The sequence below is a fragment of the Leptinotarsa decemlineata genome, unplaced genomic scaffold (genome assembly GCF_025532065.1).
Source record: "Leptinotarsa decemlineata unplaced genomic scaffold, Ldec_3_MD MMD2_tig00000505_RagTag_RagTag, whole genome shotgun sequence".
In the NCBI taxonomy this organism is placed as follows: domain Eukaryota; kingdom Metazoa; phylum Arthropoda; class Insecta; order Coleoptera; family Chrysomelidae; genus Leptinotarsa; species Leptinotarsa decemlineata.
Genome location: NW_027412549.1, coordinates 2,929,440 through 2,951,101, shown reverse-complemented (window position 1 = coordinate 2,951,101; position 21,662 = coordinate 2,929,440). Strand labels below are relative to the sequence as shown.

The 21,662-nt window shown below is 33.7% G+C and overlaps 1 protein-coding gene across 2 annotated transcripts in view; it reads left to right on the top strand.

The window, feature by feature from the left end:
• The window catches only part of LOC111517846 (hydroxysteroid dehydrogenase-like protein 1), a 110,696-nt gene that overhangs the window by 51,717 nt on the left and 37,317 nt on the right, over nucleotides 1–21,662 (top strand). Inside the window, exon 1 of one of the 2 annotated variants that reach the window (XM_023174128.2) lies at nucleotides 19,450–19,742. The exons of the other annotated variant lie outside the window; for it this stretch is intronic. Within the exon in view, the coding sequence (XP_023029896.2) occupies nucleotides 19,740–19,742 (3 nt within the window). The 5' untranslated portion in view covers nucleotides 19,450–19,739. Of the gene's footprint in view, nucleotides 1–19,449; nucleotides 19,743–21,662 lie in introns of those variants that run through there. 2 annotated transcript variants of the gene reach the window in all.

The following is a 21,662-nucleotide window of genomic DNA, read 5'->3' as shown; positions in this document are numbered from 1 at the left end:
CTCAAACTCCTAATAAAAAGTCGGTGTGGCACTCTGGAAATTGGAATTATCACCTAATGCTACTAGTAGTAGTAGTATGTGGTTGAAATATGAATTATAAATTATAAGTTAAAGGTTATGGTTCATGAATGATAAGTATAGGTAGTGAATTCAGTTGTCCTGGTTCTTGGCTGTTATTCATGGGAGTACGGATTATGTTGAGTCTGGAGTGTTGATGATTTCATTTGAGCTCTCAGGGTGTTCCAGGCTGTGATGGCTAATGGATATTCCTCAAAGATATTCTGATCTGCTCCGTAGGATCTTCCATCAATCCCAGGAGTCTGGCTGGGGGTAACGGTAGCTTTCTCCGTGGTATCCTAACAATGATTTATTATATGAGCCTTTATATAGCACCCCTGTAGGTAATAATTCAGGTACTTGGCTTGATTGAGTACCTGCATTTACAATGCGGATGTGCTAATTTGAAAACCGATGGGTAAACTAAATCGATTTGTCTTATTAGTCAATGGGCTATGCTTGAAGACTGGCAGTAAACAAATCTAAAGCAAATGGAACTTCAAACGTTCAAGCCAGTCTCTATATACCTACACAGTAGGTTTAATGGACTGACGCCTATCAGAAAACAACTACTCCCCTGGCAAATACCACGAAGGGCGTTGGATTATATCAGACAGGTTAGTACCTCGTCCACTAGATGGAGTGACATTTTTGATGTTCGCTCCAACTTCGGAAGAGGAATGAAATACTCTGAAAGAATTCCGATTTTCAATTGTGGAATATCATTGACTTTAGGTCGATGATGGTCACTATCTTGCACTGATGAGTGGCTAATAAGCCCGAAACCGGTCTGCAAGTGTGCCCGTTCCATAATTGAAGGTCGACTCTTTCAGTTGTATTGCCAATTGCATATGCAGGACATTTTCTGTGAAGATTCCTGCACTGACGCCTGTCTGATATAATCCAACGCCCTTCGTGGTATTTGCCAGGGGAGTAGTTGTTTTCTGATAGGCGTCAGTTCATTAAACCTACTGTGTAGGTATATAGAGACTGGCTTGAACGTTTGAAGTTCCATTTGCTTTAGATTTAAATCGATTTGATCATTTAACAGGTTACACCCGCAATATTTATGCTTGTGAATTTCCAAGGATTCTGAATAATTGAGGTTGTAACCCTTCCTTACAGAGTGCAAAATTTTCGTATCACTTAGATTCGGAAACTTGTGGTTGCATGCCAAGGATTGGTTTGAATTATTTTTTCCTAGTCTGAAGGACCTTTCATGTTCAGCATACCGTTTTTGTAAATTTCGACCACATTGCCCCATATATACACTAATACACTCCAGACACTTAAGCTTATGAACTCCAGATTTCTCCAACTGGTCTACCTTATCTTTGGCATTGAAAAGGAAATCAGATAACCTGGCATGTGGTCTGAATGCCACTTTCACATTGTTTTTTCTGAAGAAACCCGCAATTATCTCTGTTCGTTTTCCAAAATATGTTAGAGGTACCCATTTCTTGATTTCTGGTTGTGTGACCTGAGGTTATAATAATATGTAAGTGAATTTACGGGTTTATTTTCTGATAAACTCCTGGATAGTATCCACGTTGAGACCTTTATTATGACCTATCAATTCCTCTAGCTACATTGTTAGCAGACAAAAGCAGTGAGAATGCTCTGTGCAACATATAATTGCAGGCTGCTAATTTATGACTGTCAGGATGGAAAGAATCGCTTGGGATGGTGATGTCTGTATAGCTAGGTTTTCTGAAAACATTGAACTCAAATTTATTCTGATTGTGTGTAATGGTCAGGTCTAAGAAATTTATCTGTTTCTCTATCTCTGTTTCAAGTGTGAACTGAATGTTGCTATTGAGATTATTCATTAATATCATAAATTGGTTCAGCTGTCTGAAAATGAATACGTTTTTTAACCAGGTCAGAATTTACTATAGTGGTCTCCAAGTTGTTCATAAATGTCTGTTTTAAAAAAAAATCTGTTTTAAAATCTGTTTTTCCGTTAACCAGCTGTCGCACCCTACGAACGACAACCCTCAGAAGTCGAAACTTGTGCGAGCTAAGGTTTAACGAGGTCTTACCTTTTAACGTGTGATTCCTAACACGGGTTGGGCGATAGCAAGTGAAAATCGATCGTTCAGACTAGGGCTTGAACCACCGACCTACACGGCAGTCAATTCAAGTGAGTGAACAAAGCACCCACGCCGAACCGCTTGGCTACCGACCGACCAAATGTGTCTGCTAAAAGTGGACTAAGGGGTGAGCCCATTGGTTAACCTGAATCCTGTTTATAGAATTTGTTGTTGAACTGTAGGTAGCTCTGATTCAGGCACACCTCGAAAGCTGTTGAAACTTCAAAGGAAGTGATATGGTCTACTTGCCTTTACTAGTAAGGAGAAATGCTTCGAAACCGGTCTGAAAGCGATACTGGCTTGATTTCACAGTTGTTGCTGGACACTGGACAGCATGTGTTAAAATTGTCTCTATTTCGAAACTTGCACAATTGTTTGGCAAATTCAATCCAATGCCGATCGTGGTATCAGCGAAATTGAATTTGTCCAAATAATCATTTTCATGAAAAATGTTTAATTCTTTTTACACTCTTTATATTAGCTTCACCTGTATGTATATATGTTTGTTTGTTTGTAACTCTCCTTTCCATTTCATACCGAATCTGTATTTGTCAGAATTATCGACATTATTGTTTGATCTATTCGCGGGCAAATGGCGCTGTACGTGACCTCCTTGATATAATTCGAACTCACTTTACATGTATTTCTTCACTTGAAAAAAGTATTTATTTTATCAACACGCGCGCCTGCTGCCTTATTTATAACCCTCATTTGCGCGCCTGCTGCCTTGGGCTTGGTAGCTAATTTTCAGGATCCCTCTCCGGAATCGGAAAATATCAATGGTCCCAAAGTTTAGATAAAATAAATATAGTTTGAAAAGACTGAAAGTCATGATTTTATAGCATACGAAACTAAAAAACGAAAAATAAGTATTGTTTAAAAACTAAAAAACACGCTTTCAAAGAACATCGAACTAAAAAGTTAAAAATATTTTTTTTAAATAAGTTTAAAACAATATCGAAGGAAAAATACTAGTATTATTGTGAAAAAAGCGTGGGCGCTTTGTGCCATATTTTTTGTATATCAAGCGCCCATCGCTTTTTTCACAATGATACTAGTATTTTTCGTTCGTTATTGTTATGAGCGTATTAAAAAAAAATATTTTCAGCTTTTCAGTTCGATGTTCTTCGAAAGCGTGTTTTTTAGTTTTTTAAACTATTTTTATTTAGGTTATCGTTGTCAACAGTCATCATAATTTGAAAAATGACTCTTTCTGAAATTCTGCAGAATTTTTCTGGGACAAACTTCTGAAATTATTTGCAACAAGTACAATAACAGAAAAATCATATTTTGAAGAGTGAATTCAACACTGATACACCCCTGAAACTTTTCACTGCATCGAAATCCTAATTCTGTACGACCCACTGCAGCATTGTTTGTATCGAACGCAAACCGAAAGTTTCGGGGCATATATCAGCTCGTCAGTTAGTGAAATACTGGAGCTACTTACGTAGTTAGACAGCTCACTTTAAAGCGTAATTATAGCACCATTTACTTGATTAAAAATTATCCTTTCATCCATTCGTTCACAATGGTGATACCAGTAAAAATGTTTTTCAATTTTAAAAGTTTGGTAATGAATTCAAATGAGTTTCCTTTTGAATTAAACATTGGTCTGTTGGGAAATTGTGAAATGTGAATGAATGTTGATGATAATTCGACTAATATCATGTTCGCAATGAAAAGCACTCAGGAATTTTATGTATTAAAGGGCAGGATACTCTATGGAATCACTATTTGACATATCGATGATAGCATGGTTGAGAATGAACGTCACCCCTCAAACAGTTAGACTTGTGCAATGAAAATCACAAGTTTTATTTTGAAGGTGGTTGAGTTATCACCCAAAGACGATTGTTGATAATAACAATCGAAACTTTGATTCATTTATTGTTTTTCAATTTTACACATTTTTCTCAATAACTTTCCGAACTGAGAATCAATATATTTTCTACATATTTTCAATAATTTATTGATCAATTTTCTTCTAAAATCAAAAACAGTGAAATAACTGAAGAATTTGGATCTTGGAATGAAGGGCAGAAAACTGAGAGTTACAAGACAGGGGCCTTTGTTTCATATTCCATTTGCCAAATACAAACGTCGAAATGAATTTTCCTAGTTTACTGGGTCTAGAAATACTCAACAATCTACCAAAAAATATTAGAAAATTAAAAGAAATTTAATTATTTGAATTCAATTAAAAAATTTTTGGTGAATAAATATTTTTAGGGAAATTCCAATTTTTTTAAAAACTATAATCATTCCAAGCGGTCCCATGTCGTTGTTTTTTATTATTATTCTTTATCATTATATAATATTTCATTCAGTATTGTCTCCACTTACTGTTCCTATTTTTTGAAAAATTGGGTATATGATACTGCTTAGTACTAAATATAGCTAAGATATGAAGATTACCATGGAATGTAATTATCCGATTCCTATACTACGAATATCACATTCTCCTCGTCTCTAAGCATCACAGTCATTTCAAATTCTGATGATTGAATCGTCCAATATCTATATCTGTCGAACATAATATCATTAATTGTTGTTCAATATATTGCTTTTTAATTCTCAACACAACACCTACTTGAAAAAAACCACTGTTTTCGAATTATTTGAAACATTGTCATCGAATGAGATACTTAGAATTCAATTCGAAACTACATTCACTTCTGCTTGTACATAATTGACATTAGTGCTAAAAATCTGAAGATTACCCAGAAAATATCTATTGGCAATCCTCTATTTATGAGGATGATTGTACAATTATCAAAAAATTATTTATTGATCTTCCAAAACTGAAATCGTCGTTCCTATCTACTATATATATTTATTATTCATGAAATATTAAGGAGGTCCGTTTTTATTATTATGAATTTTTCAAGGAAACACTCTAAAATCTCAATCCAGCAAACCATTCAATTCCTCTCTACTTCTCCATCTTCATGCAAAAAATTTGGGAATCTTTCAAAGAAACGAAGAAACAATCAATTTTAAAAAGACAACTTCAGCTCCCCAAAAGAACGTTCCCTGCAAGTGGCCGTCAATGGATATCTCTCTAATACTTTATCCATTCACGCTGATGTTTCCCAGGGATCTATATTGTCTCCAACTCTCTTTTTATTGAATGTCAACGAATTACTGGAAAAAACAAGGATCCAATATATTGCTTCGCTGACGACAGCACACTTGTCTCGTCATTACATTTGGATTCCAGGACATCGGCTGCGGATGCACATTTTCACCGGCAGCAGGAAGTTGAATATCTCAATGAGGATCTAGAAGTCATTTCGAATTGGGGTGGAAGTAACCAGGTTCAATTCAATGCCACAAAAATCCAGGCATCGGTTTTCTACAAAAAGATAAATGTTCCCGAATCGGATATAATAATGTCAGGTCAGACAATTCCGTTTTCTACTTCGATTCGCTTGAAGGTGGTTGAAATTGACACCAATATGTCTTGGCACAATCATGTCACTGGAATTGCAAAAGCTGTTTGTCAAAAGCTAGGAATACTGTTTTGAACTAGAAAAATGTACACCTTAGCAATTTTTGATGCTTTATAAAGCTCAGACCAGACCTTCTTTGGAGTATTGTTCTCATGTATGGAGCTCCGCCCCCAAACATACCCTGAAGCTGCTGGATTCCATTCAGAAAAGAGCCACTCGCCTAATTGGAGACGCGAACATCACTTGCAACTTTGATAGTCTGGAACATCGAGATTGGAGATTTGTCTCTCTTCTATAGATATTTTCACGGGAAGTGTTCAAGTGACTTGGCACATTTGATTCCACTGAGAGCGGTACATATCATAAGTACGCGACGAACTGTGGCTGTGCATCGTTTTAAGATTCAACTCAGTACGCCTCGAACTTCTCTGTTTATGAACTCTTTCATTTGGAGAACGGCGTTCATGTGGAATGAACTTCCTGAGAACATTTTTCCAAATGGATTTGGTCTCTAACGATTCTAATCCAATGTGATCTACTAGAATATCACTGGAGTTTTTTCTCAACACCAAATCGTTATTTTTAACACCTCGACACGTGTTTCGATCACTAAGTGATTACTGGAGTTTTTTCCCAACACCAAGAAGATTAAAACTGTTTCAGTTTTAATCTTCCTCTTTGAAGAAGATCACTTGGTGACCGGAACACGTGTCGAGGTGTTGAAAATAACGATTTGGTGTTGGGAAAAAACTCCAGTAATATCCATTCCTACACCAAAGGTTCCAAACAGTGCATCATAAGTGATTTACTAGTTTCGCACAGGCACCGCTCTAAGAGCGCCTTGAGGATTTTCCTGTAGTGCTTAAGTTTTGTCGTTAAAAAATATACAAAGAAGTGTAGGTGATGCAAAGAAGTAACTTTCAGGCACATAAACATTGAATTACACGAAAAAAAAATGTTTTTCGAAACAGTTACTTTTATACGAACACTGAATTATACAAAAAACACCTTTCTCTATTCAGTTCGTATTCCAATCATTCGTTATGGCATTGAGTCAGATTTCATTATTTGTACGAAACTTGGCTTAACGAAGGACATACTGTTGGAAAGATATGACAAGACCAAAATATTACATGCATTTTTAGAAGGCTGGTCTACCGAATTAAAGTCGCCTTCTGGAAAAGGAAAGCGACTGATTGTCACACATATTGTTGAAGGCTATTCATTGATGTTAGAATCAAAACATTCTGGCGATTACCATGAAGACATAAACGACGATGTGTTTGAAGAATATTTTGAGCGTTAGACGTTAGACCTCGTTCCACCTAACCCTGTGATTCTGATGGATAATGCAGATTGTCATTTCAGAAAAGTTGGAAAAATACCAACTGATGCATGAAGAAAAGCAAATTTTATTGAGTGGTTTCGACAAAATGTCCAATGAAATGTTGAAAAAACTATTTTCCATAATATGTTACAATGAAGCTGATTTCACGTAATATGTAGTCGACAACATGCCCCAGAAACGAAATATTATCATTGCAAACTTAATCTCAGTGAACTCGTTTTTTTTCAGAATAGAATATATACTTTATTCGCCATAAAAAATACAATAGTATTATAAGGTTTTGTCAAATATACCATAAGAATACCATAAAAACACTAAATGAATAAATAAAACATAAACAAATAAGGACATGAGATGTGAACAATTTCAATATAAATAGCACTTTCTACATAGATTGTAAATTCAAAATATTAGTTGGTGTTGAAGTCAAATGATAAGAATTCGTCGATACTATAAAAAGCGTTTTCCCGGCAGATATTCTTCATATAATTTGTAAATCTTCTTGTAGTTTATTAAATAAGATAGGACCATAATAATTTCTCGAAAGACGGCAGTGATTTAGTCTTGTGAATTCAATTTTAATCTGTGATTGTCTGGTGTTATGTGAATGAAAATCGTTTCAATTTAGATATAAGTGAGGATTTTTTTTACATAATTTATACACGAATAGACGTAAAGAGAAGGTAATGTAAACGTTTTATTATTAATAAATGTTGTTTTAACGTCTTTTTGGTAACCCAGTTTGAAGATAACTCGCAAAACTTTTCTTTGCAGTCCAAACACAAACACCATAAGGGTCTCAAGTAAAAGGTTTTGTTGCAAAAAAAACTGTATTTCGAAAAATGGCTAATAAGAATTGAACATGTTATAGAAAAGAGGGCATCTTGTGGTAATTGAACCATTTAGTTGAGAAAATTCTAGAACCTTCAATCAAAACGTTCAACGAAGATTTATCTCATGATAACACACCATAATTTTTGCTTGCACCTAATATTTTTTCGAATAAGCATACTTGTTTATTATTATATAAATATTTTAATAAGAATGTTATAACAATATCAATTGTATATAAATAAACAAACATAATCATTAGTTTAAACATGTATTTCTGATCAAATACCCAAACGCACGCCACTGCAGGTAGAAAACGACACGAACGCTCATAGAATCTCTTATTTGCGACCCTTTTGCGATACAAAAAAGGGTGGACCTACTAAAGTATTAAACCCGCCTATACTAGCTGCATGGTAAAAAATGTATCACCTTTAATATTTATGATGCACTGTTTGGTACCTTTGGTGTAGTAATGAATATAACTGGAGTTTTTTCCCCAAGCGATCACCAAGAGATCATCTTCAAGAGGAAGTTTAATCTTCATCTTGAAGATGATCACTTGGTGAGGAAGAGGAAGTTTAATCTTCCTCTTGAAGATGATCAGTTGGTGATCGAAACACGTGTCGAGGTTATAAAAATAACGATTTGGTGTTGGAAAAAAAACCTTTACTATTGACTTCCGAAGTCCTGGATGAATCTCTTCTTCATTATTATTCCAATACAACTTTTCTATTGACTGATGGTTCGGAGAAAAAATTGAATAAGTCCTAAAAAAACACTGGGCTCTTCTTGGTTCGGCTGACAAGGAAATATGTAACTAGTTTCAACAAAATAGTTTCCAGTAAGTTCCCTGGTCGAAAGTTCAATTCAGCAAACCCAAAACATGAAGTAAGTTTGTCAAGTATTCCACTTCGGATATCAAAAATCCTATTTTCGAAATTCCAACCACAACTTCTACTCTAAAATCATTTACGAAGCGATACAATGGACCGAAAACTCTCTTTATCTCCCTCTAATATATTTTGCATGAAATATCCAGTGAGACGTGCTGACATAATAATCGGAGCCGATAATTACGGTTAGGATATCGTGGAGTGCACTTGAACAGAGGGCACATGTGAAAAATCGATGTCTGGTGAAAACCCGCCCTTTCTTGATAATCCTCCGGCCCATAAATATCCGTAATGCGCTCGCATACCCGCTGGCTGTGAATGAGATAGGAGTCCGGGTCGCGAACGAGTTTCCGGACTCGCCCCGACCGAAATGTTGTTAGTTTTGTGACGGCCGGAGGTTACTTATTTGTCTAGGATTTGCTCTGGGAAAAATCGCTGGGAAAAGATGACTGAATGAGGACTTGCGTTTTGGGTGTTATATTCAATTCGAATAGAAAAATTATTAAAATTGAAACAAATATATTCAAATTTTTTTCCTACTCAAAATCAGAAAAATTATACTTGAAAGGAAGCCTCATACAGGTATAGGAAGGATGAATCTTTTAATTCATCCCATACATTCACTATAGTTTCCTCAAAAAAGTATATTAAAAAAAAATTATAACAAATATCTTGGTTCGAACTTTATATAGGTGACAGCATTACCTATTATTGATTGAATGTGATTGAAAATGTTTCATGATGAATTTCACTAGTTCAGACATTATCTACTGTATAAAATGATTTGAAATCCCTGAGACAACTAAAGAAGAAGAATTAAAAATGACGATTGTGTATACTAACAATCGAAACGTCGTGAACTAACGTGACTTGAAATCTCTCCACTTTTTATTTTCTTTTTTCATTTCTTTATTTTTATTTATTCAATTGTTCTATTTTTACTTGTATTTTATTTCACTATTATCTCATTTCAGGTTTATTTTGCTCAATATAATTGTTACTTTCAGCTATTCATTTTTAATCCTACTTTTTTAGTTGTTTCAGGGATTTCAAATCATTTTATATAGTAGACAATGGAAGTCCGAACTAGTAAAATTCTCCTATTATTGAAGTGGATTTCATATAATTTACAAAAGAATGCAGAAACGTTGGTAATAAAATTGTGAACACAAAGAAAAATATTTTGGCTTTCTCCTTCTCCATCTTGATACAAGTATGGGATTCTTCCAAAGAAATGGGGGAAGCAATCAATTAAAAAAAATTAAGTCTTTACATTTGTAGATCATGCAAAGAAGTAACTTTCAGACATAAACTGGATGAAAAAGTCCTTTCAAAACAGCTATTTTCATATAAACATTGAATTAAACGAAAAAATTTTTCGAAACACAGAGCGATTCATTTCATATATTAATAAAATAACTAAACCAAAAGTGATAGTATCTTGCAAATTGATTCTTATATCTTCAAAACGAGTATAACCGAACACTACACAATTGCCATAACACGATATGGACATGACAGATCGATAAAGAAACGGAAACAAAAAATTCACTAATTACGAAAAACTTAAAAAAGACTTGTTGGCAGGAAACTGGGAAAATATATATAGAATAGAAGAGGCTGGTAATGCTGCAACAATATTTGTGAACAGATTACGATATCTTATTGAAAAAAGTACAATTATATCTAATCTTGAGAAAAAATGTGAATCAAAAATTTCCTGGATTACTCCATAGTTAACAGAGCTCATAAATATAAAAAACAAAAAGTATCAAACTCTACTGAAATATTCCGGAAACACTCAAAGAAGGATATAATTCATTGAAAAATAAATTAAATAGGTTACTGAAAGCTGCCAAAAAAATATGCTCAGAAAATAATAAATAAAAGTAAAAATTCAAAAGAATTATGGAAATATGTTGATGATACATGCAATAAATCTAGATCTGGAACAAAAATATCGATTATTCAACTAGAGAATGGCACAGTGATAAAAAATACTCAACAAATTTTTAACGATTTTAATGAGTACTATTCGAATCTTTGTCAAGAATATGCTCTTAAAATTAAAGAACGACCTAATTTTAATTTCAAGAAGCAAAGATTATTGAATTTAATATTTCTGTCAGAAACTGACGAAAATGAGATTTACAAAGTTATCAAATTGATTGCTAATGAAATTGAAACGCCATTAACTTACCTAATCAACAAATGTTTACGGAAAGGCTGCTTTCCCAAAATATTCAAAATTGGAATAATAAAGTCAATTTTCAAAAGTGGAGACAGAACAATAGTAAGTAACTATAGGGCTGTATAACTAATATCAAACATAACCAAAAAAAAAATCTAAAAATAAGATTAGTGTTTTACTAGGAAATTCAAATTAATATCTGATCAGCAATATGGATTCAGAGAGGAAAGAGAGGAAAGATGCAATACAAAATCTAACAACTTTCATTTATGGAGCTTTTGATAAAAAAATCCCAGCCATATGCATCTTCGTTGATCTTTCCAAAGCTTTCGATACCGTCAGAAAATTAGAGCAAATTAGAAAACTGTGGAATCTGCGGGAAAGCTTACGACATTTTTGAAAGCTATTTATGTGACCGAGAACAGAGGGTCAGTCATGAGATTTCCCAAAACTGTTACTCATGGTGTCCACAAGGAATGGTTCTAGGACCAATTCTGTTCACAATATATCTAAATAAGCTGCTACAGATACCAACAAAAGGTAAAATTTTGAGCTTTGCTGACGATACGGCTGTCTTGTATACCGACTCTTTGTGGAACCAACTAAAAGCTTCTGCAGAAAAAGATTTTATTGAGAATGAAAAATAGTTCTGTCACAATTAACTCACTATCAATTTAAAAAAAAACAAATATTTATCATTCACATCATATTGTAGTACATTACCCAATATGGGATACTTAAATATAGGAAATAATAATCAAATACCTGAAGGTATCTCTATAGATAGGCATTTTCGATGGCACCTACAGATGGAAAAAATAATCAGAAAGTTAAGAGGTACACTTTCTGAGTTCAATAGCCTAAAAAAACTTTCATGACAAACAGCATTTGAAAACATTGTACTTTGCACTTGTATAATCACAACTATCCTATGGTACAATAATAGGTTGGAGAGGAGTAAATGATTGTCATCTTAGGAATCTCAATGTCATACAGTAATGGATACTGAAAATTATATTTTATAGAAAAAAAACTCTTCCAACTGAGTCCTTACTTGAATAAGCAAATGTATCTGATATTCGACTTTTTTGTATGACCATACTGAGTAATGTTGAAAAAAGAAACATCAAAATAGAGCCAAATATTCACTCCTACAATACTAAGAAAAAGGCAAACTCCTAAAATACACCACGATGTGACAGAACTATAGGACAAAGAAACGCAACATATCTGGGACCACGCTTATACCAAATATTACCAGGAGAAATAAAAAATATCAATGTTTAAAAGAGAAGTAAAGAAATTTATTCTGAATACCGAAAGAACATTTTTTCTGACTTCATTAATCACACTATTCCAAACAGCAATTTAACCTAAGCAATTATTGAGTAGATGAAAATAACTAGGTATTCTGTCTGTAACTACTGTTTCTGTTATTAGATTTATTTATCATTTATCTATTAATCGATTGATCGCTAATTATTTTTTAGTGAAATGTAAATGTAATGTAAAAGTAATTATACACTTAATTCACAATATAGTCTCATCACGAATAAGCTACAGATTTCTATGGCTCCGGTGATTATCTGGTTTATTTTCGATAGCACTCTATGTAATTCACATCAGTGTATGAGAAAATAAACATATTATATAATACAGACGCACGACGTGGGTTCGTTAGGAATATATGGAGAACGATTCAAAATAAAAACTTGAAACTTTGTGGTAGTGAGTTTTACAAAATGGCCTTCTCAACTAAAATACTTTCAACTTCCGGTCTCTTTCCGTTATACCGGAAGTTGAGGGCAACTTCCTTATTTCAAATGGAATATCCTGCATTTTATTAAATTTTTGAATTTCTCAGAACATTTTAGACCCACTTTGTATAACAATGCCTATACCCAAATTTGTCAGTTTCCGGGATAATAATTTTTCTCTGAAAAATTTGTCAGTTACAGCAACACTCCGAAAAAATCATAACTCATAGACAGTAACAGTTGAAAATGTAAAATTCCACAGAATCACACCTTAAGCATCAAGTCCATCGAATTTTCGAAAATAATCTACAGGGTGGTCGAAATTTCTACCTAAAACATAACATCGAAAAAACTGATGAACCACGATTTTTTCAATTGGAAACCATACACTATTCTATTATTATTCCCTCCTAAAAATATATCCTTTCAATTCAAACAAAGAAGTGTATTTTTTGGGTCCAATTTCTCCTCTATTTCTATTCTCCTCTTATATTTCTCCTCTGGTTTATTTAATATGTGGTCTGATATTGAAGAATACAACATCTATGAAACTAAGGTTTGTGAGATATCTTGTTTTTTTTTTCCGGCAGGCATTTACCAGAACCTACGGTGTAGGTCAACAGTCGGCAACAGGCGGACCGCGGTCCGCTTGCGAACCGCGAAAAGTCAAACATCGGACCGCCAAATATTGTAATGTGTTATATACCAAATATAAAAATTAATACGTAGATAAGGTATACTATACCTATATTAATTGAAGTGAAATTTTTAAGCCACATAGAATTCAACTAAGTACAGCTAGGAAGAGACTTGAGAAATCTCTCTCTTTTTTCTCTCACTCACTCTCACTGTCTTCTAACGAATACAGATCTAGTGAGAGGGGCCATAACGGAATTCTTAAAACTATTCCTATATTTGATAAGCTGTATGTACTTATTTTATTTCAAGTTGCCTAGTCAACCTGTTTTACAAGTACCTACAAATGATATGGTTTTATTAGATTCCTATCTACCTTGTGTGTATGTGTGTTTGTGCTTGCCAATATTTTGTTTTGTTGACAGAAGCGCGAGCGAGTATCAAAATCGGTGATGCGAGCGTGTGGGCGCGGACGGGGGAAGCAAACTGTCAGTGGTAACGTAAACCGCGGAGCAACCATTCATTTGTTTTGTCATTTTTCGCGTTTTCATAATATTTTCGTACCTATACTAATATGGATTGTAAAAAGCGTGAATTAGACAGTGAAAAAAAGAAGTTTCTGGCAGAATGGTCTGAACAATATTGTTTTACGCTGCCTAACAGGCCTCAAGTGGTTCTGGTGTGTCTTATATGCAATAAAACTGTCGCTATTGTTGAGAGTGTTAATTTGAAGCGACACTACGAAACAACTTATCAGCAATTTCAATCTCAGTTCTCACAAAAAAGCATAAAATTACTAGTTCATTGCATTAGTGAGCAAGAAAAATCCAGAGAAGAGCGCTACGTGTGGGCTGGACGCTTAATAAACAGCAGAAACCATTTTCAGATTCTAAGATGGTAAAAAAATGTATGTTAGAAATATTCACGGCACTTTTTGAAGAAAAAAGATGTCGCTGCATTTCAAAGTATTTTATTATCAGCGAGAAGTAATATACGAAAAACGGAAATTTTTGCTGCTGATATTGAAAACACTCTTCTTGAACTTCTTTAAAAGAAATCTTGCAACGCCATAGCACTTGCTGAATCATGTAACATTGTTGATGATGAACAAATGTCTGTTTTCGTGAGATTTCTTGGTATTGAGTGTCAGATTTTTAGGGAAGAGTTGCTAGCAATATTGCCGAGAAGAAGATTTATTCAAGGTCATTGATTAATTTATTACTATTATTTATTATTATGCGATCTCATTCTACTCTTCAACACCGACATTTCAAGGAGTTTCTTTCTGACAGCGTATTCTGACTTAACTGCAACACGACAAAATCTTCGTTGGCTAAGTGAAGGTCAAGTTATTGAAAGTTTCTGGGTGATAAAAGAAGAAGTAACCTCCTTCTTACAAAACTCAGATGCGGAGGGAGCCAGAAACCACAAACAAGCATAATATGCTGGTCGTGGCTTTTTAAAAAGATATTTTGAAATATTCAAATGCGCTCAACACATTAATTTTCCATTTCCTTGTGAGTATGTGTTGGAATTGGCGTGAAGTTATCCACAGATTTCTGGCCACACATGCTGACGTAGAGGAAAATAAAAATCTGTGGTTGGGATATGAAATTATAAGCATCCATACTAATATCTGTGGCTGGAAATTTCTATTCACTATAGGTTGAACTGAAATTATTAAGACTATTTGGTGTATAACTTTTTATAGAATCTTGAGTAGATTGACGCGCTGATAACCGTTTTCTCATCAACAATACAGATTTAGAAAAGAATAATATTGAAAATATCAGACTTCCTTTCCAATACCCCATGTGGAAATGACACCCGATGATGTGCATTCATGAGAATCACACAACTTCCATAGTTTCTTGAGTAAATTAACTTGGCGATAACACTTTTTTTGTCATCTAAACAGATTTCAAAATAGAAAATTATTGAAACAATCAGATTCTTTATTGAGATTCCTTGTAGAACTGGAACCAGATGATGTGCGTTCATGAAAATCACACAACTCTTATAGAATCTTGGGTAGATCAACATAGTGGAAACTGTTTTCTTGTCACCCATACAGATTTCCATTAAAAATTGTTACAACAATCAGACTAACTTTTTGAAACCCCTTGTAGAATTGGAACCAGACGATGTGCGTGCATAAAAATCGAAAAAGTCTTATGGAATCTCGGGTAGATTGGGTAGTGATAACAGTTATCTTGTCACCAATACAGATTTCCAGAAAAAAATGTTGTAAAAAATCAGACTCACTTTTTAAAACACTTTGTAGAATTAGAACCAGATGATGTGCGTGCATAAAAATCGAACAAATCTTATGGAATCTTGTGTAGATTAACGTAGTGATAACAGTTATCTTGTCACCCATACAGATGTCCAGGAAAAAAATTTTTGTAAAAATCAGACTAACTTTTCAAAACACGTTGTAGAATTGGAACCAGATGATGTGCGTTCATAAAAATCACACAACTCTTATAGAATCTTGGGAAGATTAACATAATTAAATCCGTTTTTTTGTCACCAATACAGATTTCCATAAAAAATTGTTGCAACAATCTGACTAACTTTTTGAAACCCCTTGTAGAATTGGAACCAGATGATGTACATACATAAAAATCACAAAACTGTTATAGAATCTTGGGAAAATCAACATACAGATTTCGAGAATAAAATTGTTAAACCGATCAGACTGACTTTTTAAAACCCCTTGTAGAATTGGAACCAGATGATGTGCGTGCATTAAAAATCGAACAAGTCTTATGGAATATTGAGTAGATTGATGTAGTGATAACAGTTTTCTTGCTACCCAAACAGATTTCGAAAAATAAACTGTTGAAACAATCAGACTCATTTTTGCGATTCCTTGTAAAATTGGAACCGGATGATTACTAACCCCAATTCACTTTATGAAATTTTCAATATTCAAATAACAGATTTCCGTTACATTATATAAGCCCGGTTTCCCGAACCAAGAGGGCAGTTCAGAAAGTGAATCGAACGGCTAAACAGGGAATTTAAATAGTGGAAATAAATTAGGCGTTAGTTGCTAAGTATTGTAAATAAATTGGTTTCTCATCAGTGAAATATTGTTGGAAATGAATTTGTTTAAGACAGTTAATTCTTCAATTTGCTACAATATCTTCAAACTGGAAGGGAAGCAATATTCTTACTCATTCGTAATTCATTTAAAAAAATCTTTTTGTTGTAATCTATATGGATGAAAGGAAGAAAAGGAATTCAACAACATTGATCTACTTGACAAGTTGTGAGATTCTGATGAACGCAAATCATCGGGTTTGAATTCTACGAGGGGTATTGGAAAGTATAAATCTGACATTTTCAATAATTTTTCCAGGAATCTGTATCGGTGACAAGATAACAGTTCACATTACGTTGATCTACCCAAGATTCAATAAGAGTTGTGTGATTTTCATGAACCACATCATCTGGTTCCAATTCTACAAGGAATCTCAAAAAATTAGTCTGATTATTTCAACAATTTTTTTTGAAATCTACCAAAGTGACAAGAAAACTGTTATCACTAAGTCAATCTACTCAAGATTACATAAGACTTGTTCGAATTTTATGCACGCACATCATCTGTTTCCAATTCTACAAGGGGTTTTAAAAAGTTAGTCTGATTGTTTCAACAATTTTTTATGGAAATCTGTATGGGTGACAAGAAAACGGTTTTCACCGTGTTGATCTACCCAAGATTCTATAAGGGTTGTGTGATTTTCATGAACGCACATCTCCTGGTTCCAATTCTACAAGGTGTTTTAAAAAGTGAGTCTGTTTTTTACAACATTTTTCCTGGAAATCTGTATGGGTGACAGGATAACTGTTATCACTACGTCAATCTACCCGAGATTCCACAAGACTCTTTCGATTCTTATGCACGCACATCATCTGGTTCCAGTTCTACAAGGGGTTTTAAAAATTTAGTCTGATTGTTCTGTATGGGTGATAAGAAAACGGTTTTCACTAGGTTCATCTACCCAAGATTTTATAAGAGTTGCGTGATTTTCATGAACGCACATCTCCTTGTTCCAATTCTACAAGGAATCCCAAAAAATGAGTCTGATTGTTTCAACAATTTTTTTTTGAAATCTGTTTGGGTGACAAGATAACTGTTATCGCTTCGTCCATCTACCCCAAATTCGATAAGACTTGTTCGATTTTTATGCACGCACATCATCGGGTTCCAATTCTACAAGGGGTTTTAAAAAGATAGTTTGATTGTTGCAACAAATTTTTATGGAAATCTGTATGGGTGACAAGAAAACGGTTTTCACTATGTTGATCTTCCCAAGATTCTATAAGAGTTTTGTGATTTTCATGAACGCACATCTCCTGGTTCCAATTCTACAAGGAATCTCAAAAAATGAGTCTGATTGTTTCAACAATTTTTTTTTCGAAATCCGTTTGGGTGACAAGAAAATTAGTATCACTATGTTAATCTACCCGAGATTTCATGAGACTTTTTCGATTTTCATGCACGCACATCATCTGGTTCCAATTCTACAAGGGATTTTAAAAAGTTAGTCTGATTGTTGCAACAATTTTTTGTTTTGGAAATCTGTATGGGTGACAAGAAAACGGTTTCCACTCTGTTATTCTACCCGAAATTCAATAATAGTTGTGTGATTTTCATGAACGCACATAATCTGGTTCCAATTCTACAAGGTGTTTTAAAAAGTGAGTCTAATTGTTTCAACATTTTTTCCTGGAAATCTGTAAGGGTGACAAGATAACTATTATCATTACATTAATCTAGCCGAGATTCCATAAGACTTGTTCGATTTTTATGCACGCACGTCATCTGGTTCCATTTCTACAATGGGTTTAACAATTTTATTCTTGAAATCTGTATGGCTGACGAGAAAACGGTTTTCATTATGTTGATCTACCCAAGAAACTATGGAAGTTGTATGATTTTGATGAACGCACATCATCGGGTATCATTTCTACATGGGTTATTGGAAAGTAAGTCTGATATTTCCAATATTATTCTTCCCTAAATCTGTATTGTTAATGAGAAAACTCAAGATTCTATAAAACAGTTATACACCAAATATTCTTAATAATTCCTCGTTCAACCTATAGTGATAGGTATTTCCAGCCACAGATATTAGTGCGGGTGCTAATAATTTCGTATCCCAACCACAGATTTTTATTTTCCTGTACGTCAGCATGTGTGGCCAGAAATCTGTGGATAACTTCACGCCAATCTCAACACATACTCACAAGGAAATGGAAAATTCATGTGTGATCTGATACAAAACGTGTCTGATTTTCGTCGCAAGCTAGATATCTTTGAAAAAGAAATTGCAAGACAAGAATTTATTAATATTCCGACAATTCTTTATTATAAAGAGAACTATGAACTATGTTTGTAAAATTTCTGACCTATCCTCAGAACGAATTTGCTACAAGATTCTAAGACTTTTCAGAGAGGGGCAAGCTATCTCTGTCATTTGAAGTTGATGTAGCAGCAGAATGGACAGATGTGGCTGCCGAAGCAATCACTTCAAATAGAGATTATTGATTTCTAAGAAGATGTGTTTTTGCATCTTTCTCAGAGATTAATTTTTTGAAAAACAAATATCGTTAGAGATTAACAGACGCCCACCTAGAATACACACTTCGAATTTGCTGTTCCTCTCGAGAACCAGACTATAAAAAAACTGGTTCAACACCGTCGATGTAATTTCTCACATCAATTTTAGGTCTAGAGTTTTATAATTCAGAATTTAATTTGAAACCAAAATAATACATTAGTAGCACTTAATTTTCATCAGTTGTTTTTTTCTGGACCTCGTAAAAATTTTCCCACAGTTACTGGACCCCACCTAAAACTACTTGTCAACCCCTGGGGTAGGTAGTTGGGAGAATTTCTTCTTTCTTTATTCCAGAAGTTCCCCACTTTTTTTGTATGATGCTTGAGAAGTAAAAAGCTAGAAAGAGATTTTCCAAAAACTTTTAAAAAATGTTTCCTATAATTTTGTAGAGAAGGAAAATAAAATAGTACTGAAAATAAAATAGTTGTTTTATCTTGCATTATGCATTATCAATAATAATGCATTATCGACATAAAAATGCACACGCTATTTGTTCCACAATTATAACGCAATCCATAATGAGTTACCCAAGTCATCTAACTTTCCCATTATCAAATTTAAAGCTGTGTACAGTGGTTCCACTCCAAAGAAATAATGGTGTTCCTCTCTTAACTCCTAACAATTCAGTTCTTTCCTACTATCAGTGCATCGAGCGTGGATTAGATATCGGGGGGGCATTTCTTCAATTGTCGGTCATGTAGTTTTCTGGGGAAAACTTAATAAACCAACTTTTTTCATTGACGACCGCTATTCCTCTCCAACGCAGTGATGTGGGCTGAATATTAAATAATAATTATGCTAGGGATATAAGTTTCACTTTTAACTCTTAAAGTACTGTGCTTATGGTGAGTACCCTAAATTTTTAAACTTACCTTCGAGTTCAAAATTATATTTTACTTCAAATACTTCACAATGCCTCTAACCATGTACCATTTGTAATTGGTAATGAATATAGTACCAATTTATGAACGCAGGTTCCTTCAAATTTATTTTCATTGTGGATTCTACAATAGATATTAAATTACATATTGGAATTTCAAAAACTTTACTTTCCATTTATGATTTCTTGTTTGCTTATGATGGTTTCTGCTATTTTTACATTTTGTTTTTTTTTAGTGTGTTTGATACGAAAGTTATCATTATCAATAACTGAAAGGGTGAAAATATTCTTATCTTTCATGAATTAAACAAAATAATAATCAATGAATATTATAAAAGTATAACTGGTCACTGTCTGTTCGTCTGTGCGTTTGTGCACGCTAATTTTAGAAACGGCTCAATTCGTTTCAGTGCGATGTTCACTTATGTGTTATGATGAGCTTCATAAATAAAAAAGCTGAAAAAAATTGCATCAAGATATTGTTCACAGTTGTTTTGGTTGAAACTTCGATTGATTATATTCGAAGTTTGTAAGCCAATTTTCGGATAAATCAAAGGTAGACAAATAAATGAGATCATTGTGATTTCAGGAAATCTGAAAAAACCAAGAAGTCCACGTGAATGAAGTGGCGGACAATTAGTTAGTTTGAAAATAAATGAGAAAAACATCTATTTGAAATTATATTACTTGATACTGCACAAAATTTTCAGAACACCACAACACGTGTTTTGCTCGATTATTTTCTCCTTAGAGATTTTTTCTGCTTTTTTCAACATTAATATATGAATATTAGAGAACTCTCGAAGTAAGGGAGAAAAAAATTTAATGTACCACTGAAAAATTTTCAAAAATATGAAGATCATGCACAAAAATTTCATTCACAACAAAATAGATGGAAAATCTATCTGAAACAACTAGTTTCGATCAATACCATAACAATTATTTCTATGTGATACATTCCCAATACATACAATCTAAAAGAAGTACTTCTTCCAATTACCTGGACTGTAATATTCCTCTCGACGCGCATTTCACCAACAAGGTTGACGTTTTCAGGAGATCAAGGAAATAATTTGTCTTTTTCCTTCATCTTCTCTCCACCTCCAACTAATCGGTTATCTCCTAATTTTCCCCCCATCTCCTGATGACGCCAACTTGGTTGGTGAAACGGGCATCGAGAAGAGTGCTTGTATTGCATCAATTTCAGTTCCGGTTTACCTTTTATTATGTGGATTGATGTGGAACAATGTGGAATATGCAAATGAAGTGAATTATAAAAAAATTAATCATGAAAAATCATTAAACAAGTCAATTCTAAAATTCATAAAGCGAAAATTCCAATCTCTTGATTGTTGGATAGTTAGAAAGACCATAATATATCCTACAAATCATACAAACGTACAAACATTGTTTGTTCAGAAGTTACGTTAGGCTTATCATTTTCCTCAAGCCAGCTAAATCTATTGGTTAACTTTTTTTTTAATTTAATGTCGTCAAATAAAATGAAGTAGTATATTTTCGAATGTTACGTATAATTTTAGAGAAATTTTCTGTATCATGCTTCAAGACTTTTTGAAATATGTAAAAAATCACGATTTGCGAGTTCTAAACTCATTAATGAACTATTTCTATCATTTGATTTGTGTTGAATTCATTGCTGAAGAGGACCTCCTTTACTGAGATCTGATGATATACTGATATTTATTGATACAGGATGTTTAGAACAATGAGATTTTTGTATCAAATTTTCCAAATATTTTAATATTCTCTTAGGTAGGTAGCACTGATTGTAAAGGTAATTTTGTTCGAAATTTTTCACCTCTAATTTTTTCGGTTGTGAAATGTTCTACATATAATATTTTCATAGATGGAAAACACAAAATGG